Genomic DNA, 23122 nt, shown 5'->3' with positions numbered 1-23122 from the left:
CATTTCACGACAAAATTATAATAGCCTCTGCAAGGGTGTAAATACATATATATACAAATATATATATATACTCGCACTCTTAAACATTATCTGACAACTTTTGCTGCATATAATTATAAACTATAATATGTTTTGAAATTTAAATTGTATAATCTTGTTTTTCATTTCAAATAATCTTCCATTAAAAAAAACCTTTTCAAAGTTTGGACACTTGCCGTATGCAAAGCGCTTTTTTTATTTAAACAGATTTTCCTTGAAGGGTTTCCAATTCTCTTAAACTCTTCCACTTGCAGCGCACTCGATGAAATCCCACACCACGGAGAATCGTTTTCAGCACAGCAAACCCTTAGAAAAAAATTCTGAAAAACCTATTCAAAATTAATTATATTCAATCAATGCGCACGTTTATCGCTTGGCCTTTGTCTTGATCGAAAGTTTTGCCCATAAAAACCTGTTGAGCTCAACAGCCCCATGGATCAGTCCAATGGCGATCGCAAGCACAGCCTCCAGCAGGCAACGCCCGGGGAGTGCTCCACGCTCAGCGCGGCAGAGAGTTGCGGCAATAAGCGCAAGCTCTATGCCATAGATGAGCACGAGGAGCATTTCCCACCGACTGGGGTCGGAGCGAAGCCTGAGCCGGAGGCGGCATATGATGCGGATGTCGAGGAGCTGGAGCAGCCGTTGAGCGGCCCGCTGTCGCTGAGCAAATTGGCCAGCGAGCGTGAGGTAATCTACGAGCTGTTCCAGCCCTGGGCACTAAAGACCTACGGGGATCAGGCAAAGACCAAGACGATAACGTTGCGCAAGAAGGCGCGCATCCTGAAAGCGCTCGAGGGCAAGGAGCACAGTCGTCCCGATAGCTCCAAGTTTCGCTTCTGGGTGAAGACCAAGGGTAAGTGCAAAGCCCCCAAAACTGGCCTGGTTTAATGCCTGAACCACTTGCTCTCGCTTCTCGGCAGGCTTTACGACCAACCGACCCGACGGCTTCGAGGAGGCGCCCGGCAGTCGCCGCCGCCTTGAACCCTTGTCCGCGACGGCTGTACTCTCGGATAATCCCGGTGCCGTTGATCTGTTTGCTGCCTCGAAAAGCAAAGATTTCGGCCGTCGCATCTATCGGAAGGTGGCCTGCGTCGAGGAGTTCTTCGACATCATCTTCAACGTGCACATGGAGCTGGGCGGACGCAGCGGCATGCACGCGGGTCAGAAACGCACCTATCGCATTGTGAGTGTAGCGTATGAATCATTTAACTAGAACAGCTAAAAGCAAACCCTTGACATTATCCTGTAGGTTCCTCAAAATAACCAAAAATAAATATAATACTTTAACGATGCACATAAAACAACTATTGAAAGTATACTTAACTTTTCTCCAAAGTAAAATAGGTTTCCTACGATTTTTTGTTCTCTTCCTTTCTTTGTTTAAATGTATATATATAAGGTTAAGGCTATAAAGGGAAAAGTTGTTCATTCTGCTGATTATTATATTACTTTTATTATTATTATTATTATTATTATTATTATTCTTATTATTATTGTTATTATTATTATTATTATTTTTTTTTTTTTTATTTTTATTATTATTATTATTATTTTTATGTTTATTATTATTATATTATTATTATTATATTATTCTGTTTTTTGTATAATTATTAATCCTCAACCTGTATCTGTCTTTTATCTCTGCTCTCGCCTTCTCAAACCCTTATAGATAACCGAGACCTATGCATTTCTGCCCCGCGAGGCTGTCACGCGCTTCCTGACCATCTGCCCGGAGTGCAAGAAGAACCTGCGACCCTCCTCGCCTTCGACTGGCTTTAAGGAGGAGCTAGCCGGCAACGAGAGCTCCTCGGAAGTGGAGACCTATTTGAATTATTCATCGCACACGGAAAGCTCCTTAGAGGCGGGCCCCACGGCCAAGCGGCGGCGCCACTCCAGCGCCGATCTCAAGCCAACCGTCGCACCGCTGGCCGCCAGCTCGGTTGCCAGCAGCGCCAGTGCCACGCAGCTGGATGCAATTGCTCCACCAAGTCCCACTATGCACGCTGAGGCGGCGGGCGAGGCGGCTGGCGAGGCGTCAACGGTGGACGTGCCCAAGATACGAGTCAAGAGCCAGCTGCAGCGTCTGTTCAGTCCGCCATCGGAGCCGGCGGCTCCACAGCCCCAACCAGTTCCCCCCACCACCACACAGCTGCCGGGCTTCGATTTGCAGCTGCTCAAGTCGCGGGATAATCTGGTTCGCTATTACGATTTCATGAGACGCTTCTATGCCGGCGGCAGCGGTTCGCTGCTCGATCAACCGGTTTTAGCTCCGCCCCTCTACGGCAGCAGCCTGCTGCAGAGCCTCAGCTATCCAATGAGCAGCACGGGCTGCAGCACAGTTGCCAAGACAGCGTCTGCTGCGACGGCCAGCAGCTCCTCCCCGTTGGGCTCGACTCCTTGTGCACGCTCACCGATTGCCACGCCCGCCCCGTCCGCCCCGTCCTCGTCCGCTGCAGCAGCAGCACCCCATACGCCCATAAATCTAACCAAATCTTCTTTTTCCAGCTCCAAAAACGGCCAGCCCGCATCCACCTCAACGCCCCTGGCTGCCGCACCGCTCAAGCTGGAGCTGCCCAGTCCGCCCAAGACGCTGCCCACGGATCTGCGCATACCGCAGCTGCTGCTGCGCGGCGCCACGGCGCCGTTGGAGCAGCTGCCGCAGCCGCTGCCACCGCTCGACTTGGAGCGCCTGAAGCCAATTACGTCCACATATCTGCAGCTCACACGCAGCATGGGATTGAGCGACGAGGATGCACTGCGCTTCGATAATCTGGTGAGTAAAGATTTTAAATATACACTTTAGATGTTTAAGAGCAAGAGTGAGAGCAAGAGAGAGGACAGAGAAAACTTTTGCAACAACTCTGCCCCCTAGATGTATAAGAGATATAACGTGCAGAACACAAAAAAATATAAGAGCTAGTATTAACAGTTACAGTAACGAGTTCGCATTTCAGTACATATAACAGTCCCTTAATATGCTAAATGATCTCTTATACAAAACACAATCATATTCAATTCTTATCTTTTCATAACTTCACTTAAACATTTATACCCTTGAGATTTATAAGAGCAAGCAGATTGTGCAGCTATATTTGCAATAGAAGAGCTGATTTATGATCTCGTTAGCCCAAATGGAGCTCATACAATTAGTTGTTCAATTTATTTACATTTTTCACAATTTTTTATGATTATTAAATTATTAATATTATTATTATATATACTTATTATTTTATATTATAATTATTCTTAAGGTTTAATGCCCATTTCTACACACATTTACCCACGCTCAATTGTTTTTCGTTTCAATTATAATATTGTTAATGCATTTTTTGCCAAAAACAACAGTTACAAATTCGTTTTGTTCTACATCAAATTCAATTTGCGATTTTTTCTCGTTTTATATTAAATTTTTATTAAATTTAAATGCCTTTGGCGCATTTCAATATTTATTAATAACATTTTTACTCTCCCATTGTTGAGTCCCATACAACAATGCAATCTGCTGAATCAAGCAAAATAATATATGCAAAAAAAAAAAAAAAAAAACCGGAAAATATTTATGCCCTTTGTAACAGTTTTGTACTATTCATTTTTTGTATATCTGCTTTGTTGTGATTCGCGAGCGCATTTTTGAAGTACTCGTAGACAAAGCTTTTTAATTAGTTGAACGCCTTTAGCGTAACCTTTCTTGTATACCCTTGCAGAGTTAATTTTATATTGGTATTTCGTATTAATATACATACATACATACATATATACACATTAAATATCAATCATCGAACAGAAAGGCGCAAAGCACGGATCAGAGCACTTGCAGAAAGCGTTCATCCGCAGAGTGAACATTTCGGAGGGGGGAGCAGGCTTATTAGCACGCCATTTTCGATATTCCCTTTGATCACGCTTCCTATACTCAGAGTGCAGAGCAAGCAGTGTAGATGATACGTGCTGATGCTTTTCATCCCGTTGTATTAGCTATGAGAAGAGATAGAGAGAAAGAGCGCATGCTTAGGTAAGGAACTATTGTGGATGGTGGGAGAGAGGGAGTTTTATTAGTTGTGAGAGGGAGTTTTAAAAGATGTTTTCGCTTGTGCGCGATTGCTCTTCAAATCGGCTGTTTTATCCGCGCCCGAATATCAAATAATGTTCTTCTTCTTTATAAAATTAAATCAACATAAGCCCGTGCAGAACGCTATAAGTTTGTGCCGTGTAATCCGAATATGTATTTAGTCTATCCGTTTAAATTTCTTAAATAAAATGTGAGCCACGCAAGTCTGAATAATACTAGGAGAAAAGTAAGGCGCAATTGAGAGAAGAACATGTATGCAGGTAACCAGAAGTGCGTGTGGGAGTTTCAGTAGCACAGCGTTCATTCCCATAATGGACATTGTGGATGAGGGGCGGATGGAAGATAATTTATTTTACACGACATTTGCGCTGTTGCTTTTGATCCCGTTTTATATATTTGCTCTGCGGAGCAAGCAGTTTAGAGAATATGCATTGCATGTACGCTGATGCCTTTGATCCCGTTGTATTAGCTATGCTGACAGAGAGAGAGAGAGAGAGAGAGCTTTTAAAGGGAACATTGTGAATGGGGCTCCAAGTTGTTAGTGGGAATGCCGGCTTAGCGTAGGCGGCAGCATAATGAGATGAATTAGTTTGTGCGCGTTTGCTCATAACATCGGCTGTCTAGTTCGCGGGTGTATAATAAAACGTTTATTTTGTAAAGTAAATTAAACATACCATGTGCCATGTGTGCATAAATAATATGTGTATCGATCTTGTATCCGAATTCCATCCGTTAACATGTAATAATAGTTGCCGAAAAAGTGTGCTATGCAGACACTCAATTCGATTCACTCGATCTGTGCTTGCCGCCGGAGAGAACGCGAAAGAGAGAGAGAGAAACAAGTGAGTGAGTAATTTGAAGCTTTTATTATTTGTATGACTACTGCAAGGGTATTAAAACTTCGGCAGCCTCGAAGATATTTTGTACGCTTATGTACAATTTTTAATACAATTTTATATTAAATACCACATATTTTCAAAATTTACCATCTAAGCCGTTTTTGTGCTATTCACATTTGATCAACAACAAATTTTTAACTAATTTAGTTTCTTTTTTCTCTGACATGCTTTTGGCTTATGAATCTAACGCATCTATCGCACTTTAAATGAGATAATGAGAGCGAGACAGAACTATGCTTCAAAAAGAAAATACCAAAAAAAAAAACCAAAAAAAAAAAAACGACTACAACAACAACAATTTCGGCCACAGCAAATGCGTGCGCTTTGCGCGACGCACAAAATTATGCAATAGTTTTTTATATTTATTTAACTGTTTTTTTTTGGAGTTCGAATTGAATTTCAATTAATTTATTTTTATTTTTTTTATTTTAATGATATTTGATCTCTTAATGCTTGAATTATTTGCTGCAATTTATGTTTTCGCTTTAATAACGCTGTAAACATGTTTAATGCAATGCTTTTGTTTTATAATGTTTATTTAGTATTTAATTGTTATTTTTGTTGAATTGCATTTTATTTGATTTGATTTCCTTTTATTTTTTCATTTCTTTTTGTTTCATATTTTCCAGCTCACTTATTAAAAAAAAGAATTGTTGTAATAAATTAGTTAAACGCAAAATTTAATGCTTTTTTATTTTTGCACAAAACATATCCCTCTTTGCCATTTTTTGACGAGAGAGACGTGTAATAAATTAAAATGCCTATTAACATTTAAATAACAAGCGCTTAGTTTATTTTAGTCTGCTTAGTAGTTGCATACTTTTAGCCACAGGTATTTTCAGCTACGGTAAGTATACATTTAGTTTATAGATTTTCGAATAATATTTATACATATATCGATATTTTACTTATCGATTTATTTAAATAAAAAATGTGTGGGCTGATCAAACTTATTTGAAATTGATGTTAAAGACAAATTAAACTTTAAGCATTTTTTTATTATCTTTATATTATTAAAATGACTATTATTAAAGTTTGGTCTCTTAATGGCATTTTATATTTAATTTATATATGCCTAAACATTACTGAAGGTTTTCTATTTGTTGATATGATTGTAAAAAATGTAAAGGGCATCACCTGCCGCGTCCAAGTCTGTCCGCATTAATAAGCGCATCTTAATCATTTCGGGACTCACATCCAATAAATTATCACGAAAATCGTTTCATTTGGGAGCAATTGAAAGGAAAGATCAATTAATAACAGTTTCACCTATCCGAAACTGTGTCTAACATATGCATTAGAATATATTATACCGAAATAGAGGGTATCTTCTAGGCAAGCAGTTTATACCCCTTCATTCATCACGGTTTTTCATTGACATTTCTGACTTGCCCTACGATATTTTTTTTAATCTTTCCGAACTGTGTTTAACATGCAATACTATATATATTCGACATATATAGAGTATCTCCTAGACAAGCAATGTATACCACATCTTCCTCATTGTTATTATGTCTATAACTTAACTTGCTCTACGATATTTCATTCTTTACCTTTGCGAAACACTGTCCACATATATGAGACCTGGCTGCAGGGTATCTCCCAATCATCACATCATTCTTCATTGTTTTTATAGACATTTCTGACTTATTTTACGATATAATGTTTTTTTTCTTTGCAAAAACTGTCTACATATATGACACCTGACTACAGGGTATCTCCTAGTCAAGCAATCTATACGCCTTAATTTTCACTGCTTTTATTGACAATTCTGACTTGCTTTACGATATTTCGTTTTTTACCTTTCCGCAACTGTGTTAAACATATGCATTAGTATATATGACACTTGGACACAGGGTATCTCCTAGTCAAGCAATCTTTACCACGCCATCCTTCACCGTTTTGATATACATTTCTGTCTTGCTCTGCGATAAAATGTTTTTTACCTTTGCGAAACACTGTCTACATATATGAGACCTGACTACAGGGTATCTCCTAGTCAAGCAATCTATGCCATGTCATCCTTTACCGTTTTTATAGACATTTCTGCCTTGCTCTACGATATAATGTTTTTTAACTTTGCGAAACACTGTCTACATATAAGAGACTTGACTACAGGGTATCTCCGAATGATCCCATCATTCTTCATTGTGCATATAGAGATTTGTGACAAGCTCTACAATCAAATCTGTTGGGCATAACCTGCACTGATAAGCATTTATTGATACAAGTTAATGTGTACATATTTATTTATACATTTTTCACAATTTTTCCATTTGTTTTTATGCGACATAGACGTACACATAGATGTACAGACAGATGTACGTACATAGAAACGATTCATCAATTGACTTAACTTAGTTTGCCTTTTCCGCATTACGCATTTTATTTGGTTGGATGCTCCGCCTGTCCCAGACCCTGACCCGGCTGCTCTTCGCCCTTGACAGTGCTGAGCACAAATCTGGCGCTGAGAACGCGTCCATGTTGGTCGACAATTGTCTTGATCAGCTCCCCGTTTTGGGCCTGTATATCCGCTGGCGTTAGATTCACCTGCGCCAGGAAGTTGTCTATTGAATTATCCCGCTGCATCGGACGTGTAGCAGCAGCAGCGGCAGCAGCTTCTGGCCTCGATGGCGGCGCCGCTGGCGCTGTCCAATTGTTCACGCGCATCGTCGTCTTCACAATCCGTCCGTCGGGCAGGACACGAGTGCGTGTCACATCGTTGCCCAGCGCCTGGGCATTCTGTATATCCTCGTCGGTGATACCGCCGCGATTAAGCATATCCCTAACCTGTGGCTCGAGGTCTGCCGTCTTCGGTGGTGCGGCGCCATTAAAGGTGCCGCTATAGTTGGTTATCCGTGTTCTCGTACTCACGGGCAGCTCGTCAATGTTGATGGTGGCCACAGTCTGGGGCGTCGACTCGCCGCCCGTCTGCTTGAGGAAATCCTCCAATGCAGGCAGCGGCGTGGTGGTGCGTAGCTCGAACACCCCAACTGCAGGCGGTGCTGTCGGCAGCGGTGGCTGACTGGGAATGAAAGTTGGTCGCGTGGGCAAGGGCAGCGGAGTGGGCACGGGATTGGCCACACTGGGCACATCAGCAGCTGCTATGCCATTCCCGAAGTGCGGTCTGTGGAACCAAGGATTGGCAGCTGGCTGCCAGCTGGCGGGCAAACCTCCAACATTGTCATTGCCCGAGGACCATGTTGTAAAAATGGGACTTTTATAGCTTCTGGTCAGGGTTGTCACCGTTCGTCCCTGGTCATCGATTTCCGTTTTGGTGCTCGTTTGTGGTATCGCACCCGTTGGCAGCTCAAAGCTTGGCCAATTCGCTGACAGATCCGTGCCCGTTGACCAGCTATTGCTGGCAGGTGTCTTATAGGTCTTGATCGTCGTGGTTACTGTGCGTCCCTGATCGTCCTTCTCCGTTTTGGTGGTCGTTTGTGGTGTTATGCCCGCTGGAAAGTCAAAGCTGGGCCAATTGTTGCCGCTGCTGCTGTGAAATTGCGGAAAGGCGCCGCCAAAATCAGGCCAATTGGCGCCAAATGGCGAGCTGTTGCCTAACCCAAAGTTGCGACGATTTGAGGGCACATATTCCCAGTCTGTCTGCGGATTCGTTGGCTGCACTGCAGCCGGCGGACTGACCGTGCTGGTACTGGTGCTGGTGCTTGTACTGCTGCTCGTGCTTGTCGGCAGCTGTGGCTCATCCTCTTTGACGGTGGAGCTGGTTATGTGTTGGCCATCCGGCGAAAGCTCGTAGGTCGTCGTATACAGCTGACCCAGTGCGTCCGGCTTGCTGATAATCAGCGGCTGCTTGGTGCGCCACAGTTCCCCCAATGCCGATGGCTCCAGGCCCAGCTCAATGGCTTGTCGGGTAATTGCGACGCTGGGTCCGTTATCGCTGCCGCTGCCGCTGCTGCCGCTCGTCGCGCTGCCCGGCTGCGATAATAAGATGACGTCATTGGAGTCTACCAAGTACAACCTGACCTACCTCCAGGGCCAATAGGCAAAAGCCGATGCAGCTCAGCAAAAGATTCGCGCGTTTCATTCCGTTCAATTCAATTGTCCAAACTAAACTGAGATCAGCGAACGAGCGGTTGGCCACTAAATAGCTTCTAGCTCTGGCATTATGATTAATATATAAGTACTTACAGTCCATGCATGTACGTATTTTTGGGATGGGTGTAGACTTGGCTAAAGGTTATCGCAGCTCATGTCTAATGCCTCATTTCCACTCACTACTGATTGGCATATATGTCTATGAAATTACCCAACACAATTCTACATATACACATAATAGTTGTTTTCATATATATATTTCTCTATATAAATGCCGTAAATAAATTGCAATTCTTAATAATTCAAAGACATGCATTTCTAGGAAAAGCCTAGTCGACTTAAAGTCCCGAGTACTTCATTTTTTGAACCATGAAATCCCACCGAATATATTTATTCTTTCCTAATCTTGAACCGCTCCGTAATACGTAATGCGCGTAATTTTTATACCCTGAACCCATTAAAAATGGGTATAAGGGTATATTATATTTGTGCAAAATCCAAATGTATGTAACAGGCAGAAGGAAGCAGCTCCGACCCCATAAAGTATATATATTCTTGATCAGCATCAATAGCCGAGTCGATCTAGCCATGTCCGTCTATCTGTCTGTCCGTCTGTCTGTCCGTCCGTCCGTACGTCCGTATGTATGAACGCAAGGATCTCAGAACCTATAAGAACTAGAGACTTGATATTTTAGATGTAGATGCTCCTAGTTCCCGCAGATCGAGTTATTTCCGATAATCGATAACTTACTCCGTTTCCAAGCAATCGATAAAATTCGATATCGATATCCTGTTTTTTGGTAAATAATAAGAGCTAGAGTCACCAAACTTGACATATAACTTCTAAAATAGAATATATTATTCATTTGATGTTGGAAAAAGAGGGTTCAGGGTATCCCCTAGTCGGGAGCTCCCGACTAGAACCTCTTACTTGTTTGATTTGCAGACCTGGTAGAAACCTCCATGCGTTATTCGCTCGACCTCACATGCTGCTGACACATTCAAATTGTTGACCGAATTGTGCAAAAACTATTGCCTGGGCATACATACCTATTAATACATATACTATATAGATGGTAAATATTTAAAATATATGTATATAAAAATAAATGCTGACGCAAATATAAAGTCGTTGATTGACCTGCCCAGCACCACAATAAGGCCAAGAGCTAACAAATGCGCTGGCAAATGCCAAATACCAAAGTAATATATTTAACTTATTACGAAACCTAGATGCTCTCTATAGAACTATTAATATCCGTCAATTAATTTGCATCATAGATACTGATAAAGAAATCTGAGCTAAATTTTAATTATATCAAAAGAGCTCGATCTATCTAGATATGGCTATCCTAAATGCATCTTCCAGGCGATAAATGATTCTTCTAAGCAACAATTTGTTTATCAATTAGGCGAGAGGCCTGCATATCTTTCAAAAGTATCTCAATGGAAGTTATGAAAGCGATTGTTGTTCTTGGATATTTACTAGCGGGTATACCCCGTTCTTTCCTGTGGCACGTATAAAATAATTCTCTCAAAGATCTGTGCAAACGCGTTTGAAACCGATCAGACGGTAAACACCAAATTCTCTTACATCAGTTTTTCCGCCAATATTCCACTGTTGCGGGTGAAATTTCCACAAATCACTGAAACACGTATTCATTAAGTTTTTCCGTAGAGCTTTATAAAAATAAGTTTGACGTGAATCGGGCAAAATTTAAAACTTCGCCCAAAATATCTTAGAATCGCATTTCTACCGAGGATGCTTTGATTCTGCGAAAAGTGTGAAACACATCTCAAATGATTTTTCACATAGATCCTTGGAAATGAGGAATGCATTTTTGCGAAAAGTGGGAAACGCCCCCGCATGAATTCAAACATAGATCTTTAAAAATGAGTGCACCTTCATAACATAAGTTAACTACAGTGAAAATATTAGTTTCCCAATAGTTTATATATATTTTTCAAAAGAATCTCAGCGTCCTATAGTAGTTTAGCGACTGCGAGCTCTTTACAATCTGCTCTCCGTTAGGGTATACAAATCAAACAATAAAATACAAAATATAACGCAATCTCGTATACAAAAACAACAAGAACTTGAATAATATGATGAGCGACAAAAAATGTGAGAAAAAACACAACAACATGTATTAAAGTTTCGACTTTGTATGTGTGGGGGTTAGATGGCAAAGCCACCAGCACAGCCCAGCTCCACGAACCGTGCTTAAAAGGATATTGAAGATGCTGTCTCTGTCTCAGGCAGACATGGCCATGGTCCAGTGGCGGTCACACTGTCGGCCGGACGAGCCAAAAAGGGTGCACATTGTCCGGCGGGAGGGTTGGGCATGAGGTTAGATGCACGGGTTACCGGTTACCCATGCAGGATTTACGCTAAAAAGACGCCATAAACTTTGAATGCCGGTAGAGGCAGAAAAAATAACGAATCAGAGTGCGCTTATGTAGAGTATCCGACTAGATGATGCCTTGTTTAATGACCTATTATTTTGAAAGCTTAAAAATTAAGCTGTATGTCTATCCCAAATATCAAGACTCGTACTTAAAAAAGTAGTTCTGCCGCCAAAAATAAAGGCTTCTTCTACATATGTTATACGAATTATCGTTTATCAAATCAAACTAGGAGCTATCGATAAATATCGATCAAATAATAAGTTGACATAAACTTGATCTTAGTCTTAGATCAACAATTATTGCATATTGCCAGACTGAAATTTACGCCTAGATCAAATCGGAAATTGGGTAGCTATAAGCTTGGGGATGCCTTCTTCTGCCTGTTACATCGACATACCCTCTTATTATCCATTTGCAGTGGGTACAGGGTATAAAAAAGGGACCGAAATTGGAATTTGATAGACGCCTGGGCGTCGGTCTGTGCCTCGTGCCTCGTCCTTCGAATGTCCTCGTTGCTGGCAAAGTTCAGAGGCCGTTGCACGACATGTAGGTGGTTGGGGGTAGCTGGGAGGGAGGTGGGAGGTGGGTCAACGCGGGGCAGGGCTGTAAGGGGGGTTACATGCCAAGTATTGACGACTTTTTAAAAGGGTCGAGTGACGTCGTAGCCGTTAAGGACGGGACAATCTGTGGGCGGCGAGCTCTACCAAGGGCTGCGTTGGCGCGTGTAATAAACCAAGCGATTTTAACGCCCGCAAGGCGGTGGTGGGTGGAGGGGCACAGGCACAGGGTGCAGGCTGCAGGGTGTAGGGTGTAGGGTGCTGGGCTGCGGGGCTGCGGGGCGCTGGCTGAGCTGGGCAAAGTTATAAAACTTTACAGTTAACTAGGCTTGGCAATCAAGCTAAAAGCAAAGGCGTCGTCATCAGTGTCCCAAACACCGCACCCCGCACCCCTCGCACCAAGCCCCTCACACTCCGCAACTGTTGGCGTCGCGTCACGTCTGGCGCCACCTAGCGTACGTTGTACAAGTATGCCAGCCGAAAAAAACAAGAAGAGCTAGCAACGCCAAACGGAACGGCAGGCACCTCTAAACGTGGACAGCTCTCAGCACACAGCTGCACACACCTGTACACACACCTGTACACAGAGACACACCCACACACACACACACACACACACACACACCCAGTTGACCGTGTGTGTTCTTTTTGTGAGTCGGTCGACTACCCGCCGGGCTTGGCTTACCCAATGCGCCGTTTGTTTGCTCAAATCGCTTCTCGTTTTAAACATTCGCCTTTTGTTTTTTTGTGTTTCCTTTTTTTCTACTCTTGCCGTTTGCCATTTTATCTGTCTCGCTCGTAGACATTGTCTGTGGCCCGACCAAAATGGGCAGCACCCTTTATTTTCTATTTTTTCATCAATTTTTTTCTTGAGTATAGCCCATGAGTGGAAATTAAAGTCTATCCAATATGCAATACGTATTTGCCAGCAAAGATCTAATTAGCTAGATACTCCATAAGAAAAAACAAAAAGATAAAGCAAGGAAAGCAAGGCTAAAGAACATAAGGCGCAGAATCAAATGAATTATATTTAAAACTTAAAATGTTTTTAAATTCCAGAAGGAATAGTTATGTTTTGTAATTTTCAACACAAAGCAAGTTCAATCGTTGCTAAAAGTTGGAAATTTCAATACAAAAAACGAATTCAAGAAAATAAAGATGATTTTTGATTATTCAGAAATAAACCTCATGAGATCGAAAACGTGTTCTTCTATTTTAACAAAAAGCTAATAAATATATTTCCATGTGAGGCATTTTCTCAAAGCTGCAAGCGATCATTTAAGCTTTGTAACCTTTTTCAAAAATTTTCACACAAAAAAATGAAAATATGTCCTCTGAGAAGTCGCTTTCCCAAAATGTTTAGAATAATTTAAATGTCCACATTAATGTCGGGAGCTTAGAAAAAAAAATCAAAATAATAATAATTTCTTGGCTTGCTTCGGACAAGCGCAAAAGTTGGACAAGAATACGATACGCACCCTTATAAGTTAAAGGCACAAAAACAAAACGACAAATGGAGCTCTGGGTGCCACTGCCCTCCCCTGGCACCCCGCCCTAGCACACATACCCCGCCTGGCCGCGTCTGGGGACTGGGCATGTCAGTCAGACTCTGGGACCGAGCGGAGTTTTAGGACCGTTTGGAACATGGGTCGGGCACTTCTTCATTAATTTTCATGGCGGCACAAGAACAATGCCCGGAACGAGCCCCAGACCCAAAGCCAGCCCCCATTCTCAGTTCCCGGTTAGGTCTTCAGTCAGCTCAACCCCCTCCCTCCGTTAGCTCCTGCTCTTCTCAATGCTCCAATATGAAAACGTAGAAAACAGAAATGATGAGAAAAAATACCCAAAATACACTGAAAGAAATAAACTGCTCAACTAAAATGTTGTTCCTTAAATTTACGTATAGATTTTATTCCTCGATATTATTAAATTAAATTAAAACTCAAGCTTACAAAAGTAATAAAATTCGTTACTTCTCTTTTCCGAACCCATTAAAAATGGGTATAAGGGTATATTGTATTTGTGCGAAAGCCAAATGTATGTAACAGGCAGAAGGAAGCATCTCCGACCCCATAAAGTATATATATTCTTGATTAGCATCAATAGCCGAGTCGATCTAGCCATGTCTGTCCGTCCGTCCGTCCGTCCGCCCGTCCGTATGTATGAACGCAAGGATATCAGAACCTATAAGAGCTAGAGACTTGAAGTTTTAGATCGAGTTTGTTTCCGATAATCGATAACTTACTCCGTTTCCAAGCAATCGATAAAAATCCATATCGATATCCTATTTTTTGGGCAATTTTGGTAAATAAGAAGAGCTAGAGTCACCAAACTGGAAATATAGCTTCTAAAATAGAATATATATATTCATTTGATGTTGGAAAAAGAGGGTTCAGGGTATCCCCTAGTCGGGAGCTCCCGACTAGAACCTCTTACTTGTTAGATTTTGATTTAGGAAATTCAGGAATAAACAAAATTGCGTCTGCATAGAAAATTTTCAACTTTAAGCAACAATTGTACTTGATTTGAGTTTTAGTAAAAAGTTGATTATCTAGGTTATGTGTTTAGATAGAAGATTGAAAACTATCTTGACTTTACAGAAACTCCTGCTGGTCAATTTTTGACAATATTTGTGATTATTTTGTGTAGAGTATGCCTGAGACTTTTGCTGAGTGTAAAGAAAAGTTACTCCGGCTACCAAGTTGTGGGTGTGTGTGTGTCTATGTGTGTGTGTGTTTTGTGCAAATGAGTGGAGTGAAGTAGAGTGGAGCGAAGGGCTGGCTTCTGGGGCTGGGATGGACTCTGGTTAGGGAGGGCAGTACGCTTCGCTGCCCTTCGTTCGCTGTCTGTCTATGTGTGTGTGTGTGTGTGTGTGTGTGTGTGTGTGGGTTGATTACTTTCTGTTTTAGGTGCCTGTCCATCCACGCCCACCACCCAAATCCACGCCCATGCTCACGCCCCACGCCTTTTCAGGACGAACGCATTTTTATGTTTGCTCGCCTGGCTAGCGGTCCTTATTTTTTATCGCCAGCACAGGATGCGAAGCCCTTTTTTGTTGCCCCCACAGCTCGCCCGGCAGAATGGACGACTGGCAGAGACAATTGTCCACTGAGCTCATGGGGGGCGTGTCTGGTGGGCGGAGGGGCAGTTTGTTGAAATTGCAATTTTTGCACAGAAGAAAAAGCCAAGAAAACGTCTTGGTAACGGTTTGACATGCTCGGCCTCGGCTTCAGCTTCAGCTTCAGAGTCTGCCTTCAGCTACCAAATGCTCTAATGAATTTCCGTCCAGGCAACTGGGCAACAACCCTCAAAAGAAAAGCAAAAAAAAATAAAATAGAAGAAAAACAATTAAAGTGTACTTACGAGGGGTGCCTGGGCTTTGGGGGCAGACGCACCCGCACCCATAATCATAATTGCGCGCCCGAAACTGCCCCCGCCCCCTCCCCCCATCCCCTTTAGCTTGTCGATTGTGTGCACCCCAACCGCACCCCTCGCAGTACAGTCTCTAGTTACCCCTTTTTTCTTTCTAATTGTTGAGCCTGTATTCGTATTCCCGTTAATTTTTTCCTTTCTTCCCTGGCTTGATTGTGTGCCCGGCTTGTTTTCCTTTTGGATATCTGTCCTTCATTTATTTTTTTTTTTTTTTTAGAATTTTCACTTGCTTTTAATTTGTCAATTTGCTGCGTTGATTTTTTTTTATGTTTGCTGATGAGCTCAGAAAGTTGCCAAACAAGGTGGCAATTACTTATTTTGGCTTTTCGTTGACTTGCGTTTTAATTACTTGCAAGGGTTTTCCCTGAGAAGGTTTCGCCAGGGATTTACATTTAGGTTAACACATTTGGTTGAGGTTCTTCCAAGTTTTACTATTAATTGGGGTTGATTTTGAGCAAGGAATTGCGGTAAGAGGAGAATATACAGCTCCAATATTAGAATATCCCAAAATTCCAGTATTTTTAGGTTAAAAGTATTTTTTATTTAGTATTTTCCATTTTTAAATACCTTTCTTTATCAGCATATATGTATGTATTTATACATGTTTAGCTGTTTCATATCGAAAAATAGATTTCGATCGATTTAGAAAGATTGAAAAGAAAGATTGAAAAGAAAGAAAGAAATTGTTCCCATCCCTCCACATAAAGTACCTACCTCTTTCCTGTTTGTTTTCTCTAAATCCTGAGAATATGCATTTTATTATTTTTATTTATAATAATTTATAATAACACGTCTTCATATTGGGCTATGAGTCTTACAACCTTTTCGTGTCTCCGTCTATCGGAAAAGGGTTTTTTTCCTGTACTCTCGTCAGCCTCTTATATTGAGTTTTCTGAGCTGTTCTCAGCCTCATCTGTACTCACAGCGAACTCTTCCCTAACGAGCACAATTTGACTGCGATTACGAAAATACTCTAAAAAAGAAAGAAAAGGATGAGTAAAGTGAAAGAACAAATAAGTGAGGAAAACAAATGCATTGCAACCGATTGAGCTTCCGTTAGATGTGATGACAAAACAACAACAACAACAACAACAAGCGAAACAATAAAAATAACAATGTCCATCATAATGATGATGACGATGATGATGATGATGATGATGGAGACAAATAAACAACAGACTAAAGCCAGACAATGCTAAACACAGCACGAAAATCTAAACAGGATGGGCAAAAGGAAGTGCGCAAAGAACTGGCAAATAATGAATTCCTTTGGAAAAACGCAAATTGATAAATTAAGCGCCACTTATGCACAAAGTGAGGAGGCTGACAAGTAAATAAACGGAAAAGAAGGCAAGGAGGAGGGCAAGGAGAGGGAAGCAACAAGAAAGAGAGTGTTGCCGGCGCATGAGAGAAATAAAGAAATCAAAATAATGGCAAGGCCACGCACAACGGCAACAACAACAACAACTACAACAGCAATAAGAACGGCCGCAAAGTGCACGCAAATTGAAGCGGCAATAAAAAACGGAGCATAAACAAGCCAAAAATAAAAGTCAAAAGACACACGCACAACATCTCTCACTTACTCTCACTCTGTCGCACCCACATGCACACACGCGAGCGAGTCGCTTACAATAAAAAACAAAAATACAACAACAAAAATAGAAGCAAAACAATTAACGTCCTTGGCAACTTTTTTTTGTAATTTTTTTGTTGCAGCAAAAGCAAAACTTGAGTTTCGCCCATATATAAAAGTGCAAAAAGCAAACGAAGAAATTATGCACAAAAAGTGGAAGCAGAAGTAGCAGCAGCAACAGCAGCAGCAAGAAGTGCACAAAAAGTGAAGCAAATAAACAAATAAACAAACAAGGCGAACAAACAACACAAAACGAGCCGCACGTCGCCGTCGCCGTCGCCGTCGCCGTTGCCGTCAATTTGCTGAGAGCGCGCGTTCATGGCCTGAGAGAGAGTTCAAAAGAGAAGACAATGATGATGACGGCGATGGCGATGATGATGACGATGATGATGACGCACGCACACACATAAAGAAATACGCAGGCAAAAGTGTTTGAAAGCAGCAAAACAAAAAAAAAGTAAAGCACAAAACTAGAAAACGAGCAAAAAAACTCAATGACAATGCCAACAACAACAACAACAACAACAACAGCAACAAGAACAAAACAGCCGAGCCGGAGACAACAACCTGTTGAGCCACGCACACACACACACACACATACAGAGAAGCCTGCAACTCAAGCGGAAATGCAAATAAACAAACACGAGGCGCTGCGAGACGAGGCGAGCAAGAGAACGAGACAGAGGCAGAGAAAGAGACAGAGACAGAGACAGAGAAACAGCAACAGCAACTCGCGTCGTGCTCAACTATGGCTGCCTTTCATTGTATTGCAGCACGCACACACACACACACACACACATACACACATACAAAGGCTTTGAATAACATTATGAGTTTCGCCTTTTACTTTTAACACTTTTTACAAATAAAAAATATAAACGCGCTCAAAATGCAAAGCAAAACAAAGCAACAGAATAAAAAAAAAAACAACAACAAGCGAAAGTTGCCCAGAGCCAAAGGAATTTACGACTTTTGCGAAATCAATTGAAAAGTGGCACAGAAAAGAGATGCAAGATCTCGCTCGCTATCGCACTCACACTCCCTTCCCAATTGTAATTCGACTGATTTTTGATTTTGCATGCTAACTGTAAGGTTTTTTTTTTTTGTTTTGCTTCCCCTTGTTATTTGTGACAAAGGATTGTCGAATTTTTTGATTTGTCCGTGAAGCGAAGCGAGCCAGAGATACATTTTGCTGGACTATTCATATCTTTCGGGCAATAACTGTTTGCGGTTGGAGATTTTATTGTAATAGATACGCCGTTCGATTGATTTCTAATTGCTTTTTATTGGAATCGGGTTGGAAAATGGTTGCCGACTTTCTTTTTTTTCTTTGTTAGATTATGTCAGTTAATGCTTTTGCAATAGCCAGTGCAATGAGATAAAGTTCTCTCGAAAGCCAGTGCTGAATAACGAAGCAAATTGAAGAGGGTGTAAAGTGAATTTAGATAACACGAGAGCTCTTATTGGATAATAGGTAAGACAGTTCCTTTTGAATGATACGATACGATATTTTTAAAAGAAATATCAGTATGTTGCACAAAGAAAAATATAAATCGAAAAATATTATAGAAAATATTATTAGCTACTCTCAATACTATTTAAAAATACAAATATGTCCGAAATGTCGGTTTCTGGCAAATTAAAGAGTCGAATATCTTTTTATTTATTTTACGACCCTATGTACAGGCTATATAGCTAATGCATAGGAAGACTCAGAGATATTTTCGGCTATAATAATACCTCTGCAGTTAGTTGATTAATGGGATATTTGAAAGTTAGAATAGAAATTCCTATATATAATTTTATAGAATTTTCAACCTCCTTCAACGCGATTAAATATCCAAATTTGCCAAATTTTTGCTTAGGAAGCAGTCATAAAATGTTCTCATCTAAATGTGGCCTTCGAGAAATTGAAATCTCTGTAAGCGAAGCGTTACAATTTGCATGCAACCTCTCTGTATTTGTGTTTCCTTTAAAAGTCAAAGCAAGCGGAGGGGAAGCTTCGAGCTCCAAATGGCCAACTATGCCACATGAAAGCGCCATCAATTTCTGCAGCTCGAATTTCAAACGATTTTGTTTAAGTTTGAGGTACTACACATAAACAAGAAGAAGAAGAAGAGCAGCAATAAGCAAGCAAACATATTTGCCAAAAGCTTGAATTATATTTTCGAACTAATTTAGAGCAGGGCACTAGTTTTACCCAGTCCAAATCTATGTAACGCACTTCAGTTCTATCTCTCTCTCTCTCTCACCTGCTCTGTCTCTGTCTCTCTTTTCTCTGTCCATCTCTTTCCGTTGCGAAAGAAGAAATGCATTGATTATGCATGCGTAAAGCTGAAACTCCAGTTCTCCAGTGGATGCTCCTGTGTCGCCTGCCTTTGATCTTACGAATGCTGCTTTTGCTCCTTGACAAGCCTTTCGTTGGGTCTGCTGCTGTTGCTTCTGTTACTGTTGTCCTGTGGCAAGTGGAGGCTTTCAAGTAAAAAGATAAGATAGAAGCACATTTACAGACGTATACTGTTCCAAGATTTGCCCAGACCACCAAAAAACACAGGCTCCTGTGTGGACTCTGTTTGGACGTGTGTGTTTGTGTGCATGTTGAATTTTCTTGAAAATTGTGCCTTTTGTTTATTTGCGTATGTGTTTGTGTCCTGCACAAATTAAAAGCATTCATGTGTGTGCACTGAGAGAAATGACCTAATACATTTGCCATGCGTCGAGAATACATATTGTACTCCTTCTACTTCACAAATATTTCCGACTTAAGCTAAGAATAAAAAGTTCTTTACGAAAGTACTAGATTTCCTAGAGGAAGTCCTACATTTTCTTACTTGATTTGTTTAGATTGAGTACTGTAATTATTTTCTTCTTAATCGGAAACTTATAAAATGATTGATATACAAATATTATTTCTTATGCGAAGGAAGCACAAAATGTATTTGATTTAATTATACATTTCTTGGGCTTTTTCTCTGCGTGTATATATGCATATGCGCATACGAATGTGCCTTGAATCAACCTCTTGGGGAAAATTAACCCAAACCCGTCCGTACTGCCCCGCCCCGCCCCGCAGCACATCCCTGCTCGATACGAATTATGCAGAAAACTTCATTCGTTCAACATTGCGTTTACGTAACGTTTGGCCAGGACCCACAGCCTGCTGTGTGTGTTGATTAGATTTTCTTGCAAGAAAACTGACCAAAGAGTGCTCATACGTCAGCAACACATACATTTATATATTTGTGTGTGGTTACACCCACACACACACACACACACACAACTATAGAGACTGATGTATGTGCCAGGCTTGCATTACTTTTACTCGAAGAATTTTGGGCCTTGGTGTGTATGTGTATGTGTGCATGTCTCTGTGTGTGGTCAGCTTCTTAAAATGCATGCATACACACATACAGAACTGCACAGCTCATGCACATGTGCAGCTCGCACACCCACACACACACGCACACACCACAGGCAGCTGCAGCTGCAGCCTCAACTTATTGAAGGGGGCTTTTCTTGGGCTTTTCTAATGCACATTTTTGCATTTCCTCTAGAAAGAGTCAACTGCAATGCTAGAGCAAGAGCGCCTACATTTCAAAATTTCTTATTAGTGCACACACCAATACACACACACACACACACACACATGCACGCAGAAAATGTATGTGCGAGCGAGTCCGATATATTTGCGAAGAAAGTGCAGCAAGTTTTTGAGAAATTCGGCTTGTGGGTGTCAACATACATTGTTATGTATGTGCGCCTGTATGAATGTGTGTATGTGTGTGAGTGTGGGTGTAATTGAGTGTGTGTACTGCTGACTGGGCACAACAAAATTCCAATTTTTTTATAGGGACATATTTAATTTTAATTGAAGTGCAAGGCACTTATTGTGGTTGCAAAACCTTAAAGAAAATTTTAGCTGAGAAATGCATTTGTGGAGAATAGATATAATAAATTGGGTGAAAATTGAGAAAATAGAAAAATTCAATACAATTTTCAAAAATTTAGAAATAAAATAAATAAATGAGATATCAATATTAAATATCATAAGCTATATTTACATTATCTTATATTATATAATATAACAAAATTGTTGAGCTCGAAAGTAGTTTTTTGAGACAAACTTGAATAATAGTGCTGATAGAAATCTTAAACCAAGCATTCAACCCAAATTATAAGTGAATCTTTATTGAAAAGAAAGTATTGATGAATTATTAAAAGCCTATCGATTCTATTCCAAGCGATCTTTAAATATCAATTTACACAGAAGTCTAGTGAGATGCAAAATTTACGTTCTTATCAACTTTCCCTAGTCTACCAAAAAGTTGAATAAAATAAGATCCAAAAAAACGTTCACCTCACAGATGTTTCGTTTATGTTTCTTGAAACTAATTCGAACTTTAAACGAATACATTTTGTCGATACTTTTGAGTAAGCTCTTGGAGAATCATACAAATTTCAAAAATAAATAAATAACCAGCTCGAGTAGAAATTAATCTGAATGCTAGAAAGCACAAATGACAAAGTAAATTGCTCATTTATGCATAAAACTGGCCAAAAACTCCAGACGTTGAGTTGTTGCAAGCAGAAAATGCAATTTCTTAAGACATTTTGCTCAAACAACAAACTCAAACCCCGAGCTAAACCCGACCAGTACAATTTCTAAGCTAAAAATCCACAAAGACATGCATACACACACATATATATATATGTATATATATATAGGTGTATATTGTTGCGTGAGAGTAGGAGACATCTCAGGTGTGTGCATCTGTATGTCTCTGCGTGAGTGTGTGTGTTTGTGTGTAGGTTTGGGCACGAGTGTGTGTTGGTCAAAATTTTAATCAAAATGCGTCTTAAGAAAAATGAAAATGACCATAAGACAAGCGCGTGCGTTAGAGCGGGACGTATAGAGCACAATGGCAGCAACTGCAAATCGATAGCATTGCATACTTTTAGGCCTCAAGATGTGGGCGTCACACACGCACACACACACACACACACACACACCTGGTTTGAGGCTTAGTATAATAATAATTATAACAGGCCAAACATTCTATAAACTTTACTTCCTGCCAGGCTTGCCCATTTTTAAGAACAGCAGCTATCTCTTTCTCCGTACGCCTGGCCTAACTGAAATAATTATAGGCTGAGGCACTGTATAATGGTGCAAAGGTGCAACTTAACTGCTTAAGTTTGGCCAGTTGGCTGCTTAGCCCAACACACACAAAAGCGGCTCAGACCCATCGATTGTCTGGCCAAGTCATTGATTAGAACAGACAAATCCCCCCCCACACCCGCCACACACCTCACTTCCACGCAAAATAGTGTAACCCATATGAGCTGTTCTCGTTGGGGAAGAGCAAGCCCTGTTTATTGTGTGCGTGTCGCAACCACAGCGCCTTTGTTCTATGATGATGCATCGCCATCATTATGATTTTCTCTACACACACACATACACACATATATATAAATATATCTATATATATATATACTACATGTGTGTGTGGGTGTGTGTGTGGGTCCTTCCCTTGCCTTGCCCCCAGCTTTGTGTGTTTGTATATAATTTTCCACATATAAATATGCGCACATTGGGCCGCAGTTCAACATTCAGACTGCCCGCTGAGTGTGAGTAATTATATGCGTAAGTGTGTTTGTGTGTGTGTGTGTGTGTGTGTTTTTTTTTAATAATTGTTTTCATTGCATTCGTCTATATGTTTTTAGTCGGCCATCAACCCCGCCCACAGCATATGCAGCAGCGTTCATTCAATTAAACGCATTAACTTGATTTTCAATTAACTTTGAATATGCCCCGCAAACAAGCGAGATTTTTATGATCAATCTATAAATGCGTTTCGTATTGCCTCGCTCATAGTTAAGAAATTATTTTGCGTAAATTGTGGAATTTAACGAAATTTGATAGCATTCAACAGGAAACCAAATGACTGTCAATGCAAATGTTATCTTTAATCTTATCTGAATGAAATATTATATCAGATATGTGAGTACGTGGCGGAAGATAAATACT

At 40.8% G+C, this 23122-nt stretch overlaps 2 protein-coding genes across 2 annotated transcripts in view; one reads left to right on the top strand and one right to left on the bottom strand.

The window, feature by feature from the left end:
- The first annotated feature begins 471 nt into the window (after nucleotides 1–471).
- Nucleotides 472–23122, top strand: part of LOC115769183 — an 82516-nt gene continuing 59865 nt past the window's right edge. Inside the window, exons 1-3 of the mRNA XM_030713887.1 lie at nucleotides 472–892; nucleotides 960–1222; nucleotides 1709–2812. Coding sequence (XP_030569747.1) covers nucleotides 472–892; nucleotides 960–1222; nucleotides 1709–2812 — 1788 coding nt within the window. The remainder of the gene's footprint in view (nucleotides 893–959; nucleotides 1223–1708; nucleotides 2813–23122) is intronic.
- Nucleotides 7204–9179, bottom strand: LOC115769239 (mucin-5AC-like). The gene is made up of 3 exons (XM_030713954.1): nucleotides 9154–9179; nucleotides 8993–9077; nucleotides 7204–8940 (listed from the first exon to the last, which is right to left on the bottom strand). Exons 1-3 carry the CDS (start codon nucleotides 9162–9164, stop codon nucleotides 7390–7392), a joined length of 1647 nt encoding a protein of 548 aa, XP_030569814.1. The 5' UTR covers nucleotides 9165–9179; the 3' UTR covers nucleotides 7204–7389.

Source organism: Drosophila novamexicana, unplaced genomic scaffold, assembly GCF_003285875.2.
Source record: "Drosophila novamexicana strain 15010-1031.04,08,12 unplaced genomic scaffold, DnovRS2.1 tig00004549-arrow-arrow-pilon, whole genome shotgun sequence".
Classification (NCBI taxonomy): domain Eukaryota; kingdom Metazoa; phylum Arthropoda; class Insecta; order Diptera; family Drosophilidae; genus Drosophila; species Drosophila novamexicana.
Note: the sequence above shows the minus strand (reverse complement) of the source record. Positions and strands in the feature narration are given on the sequence as shown.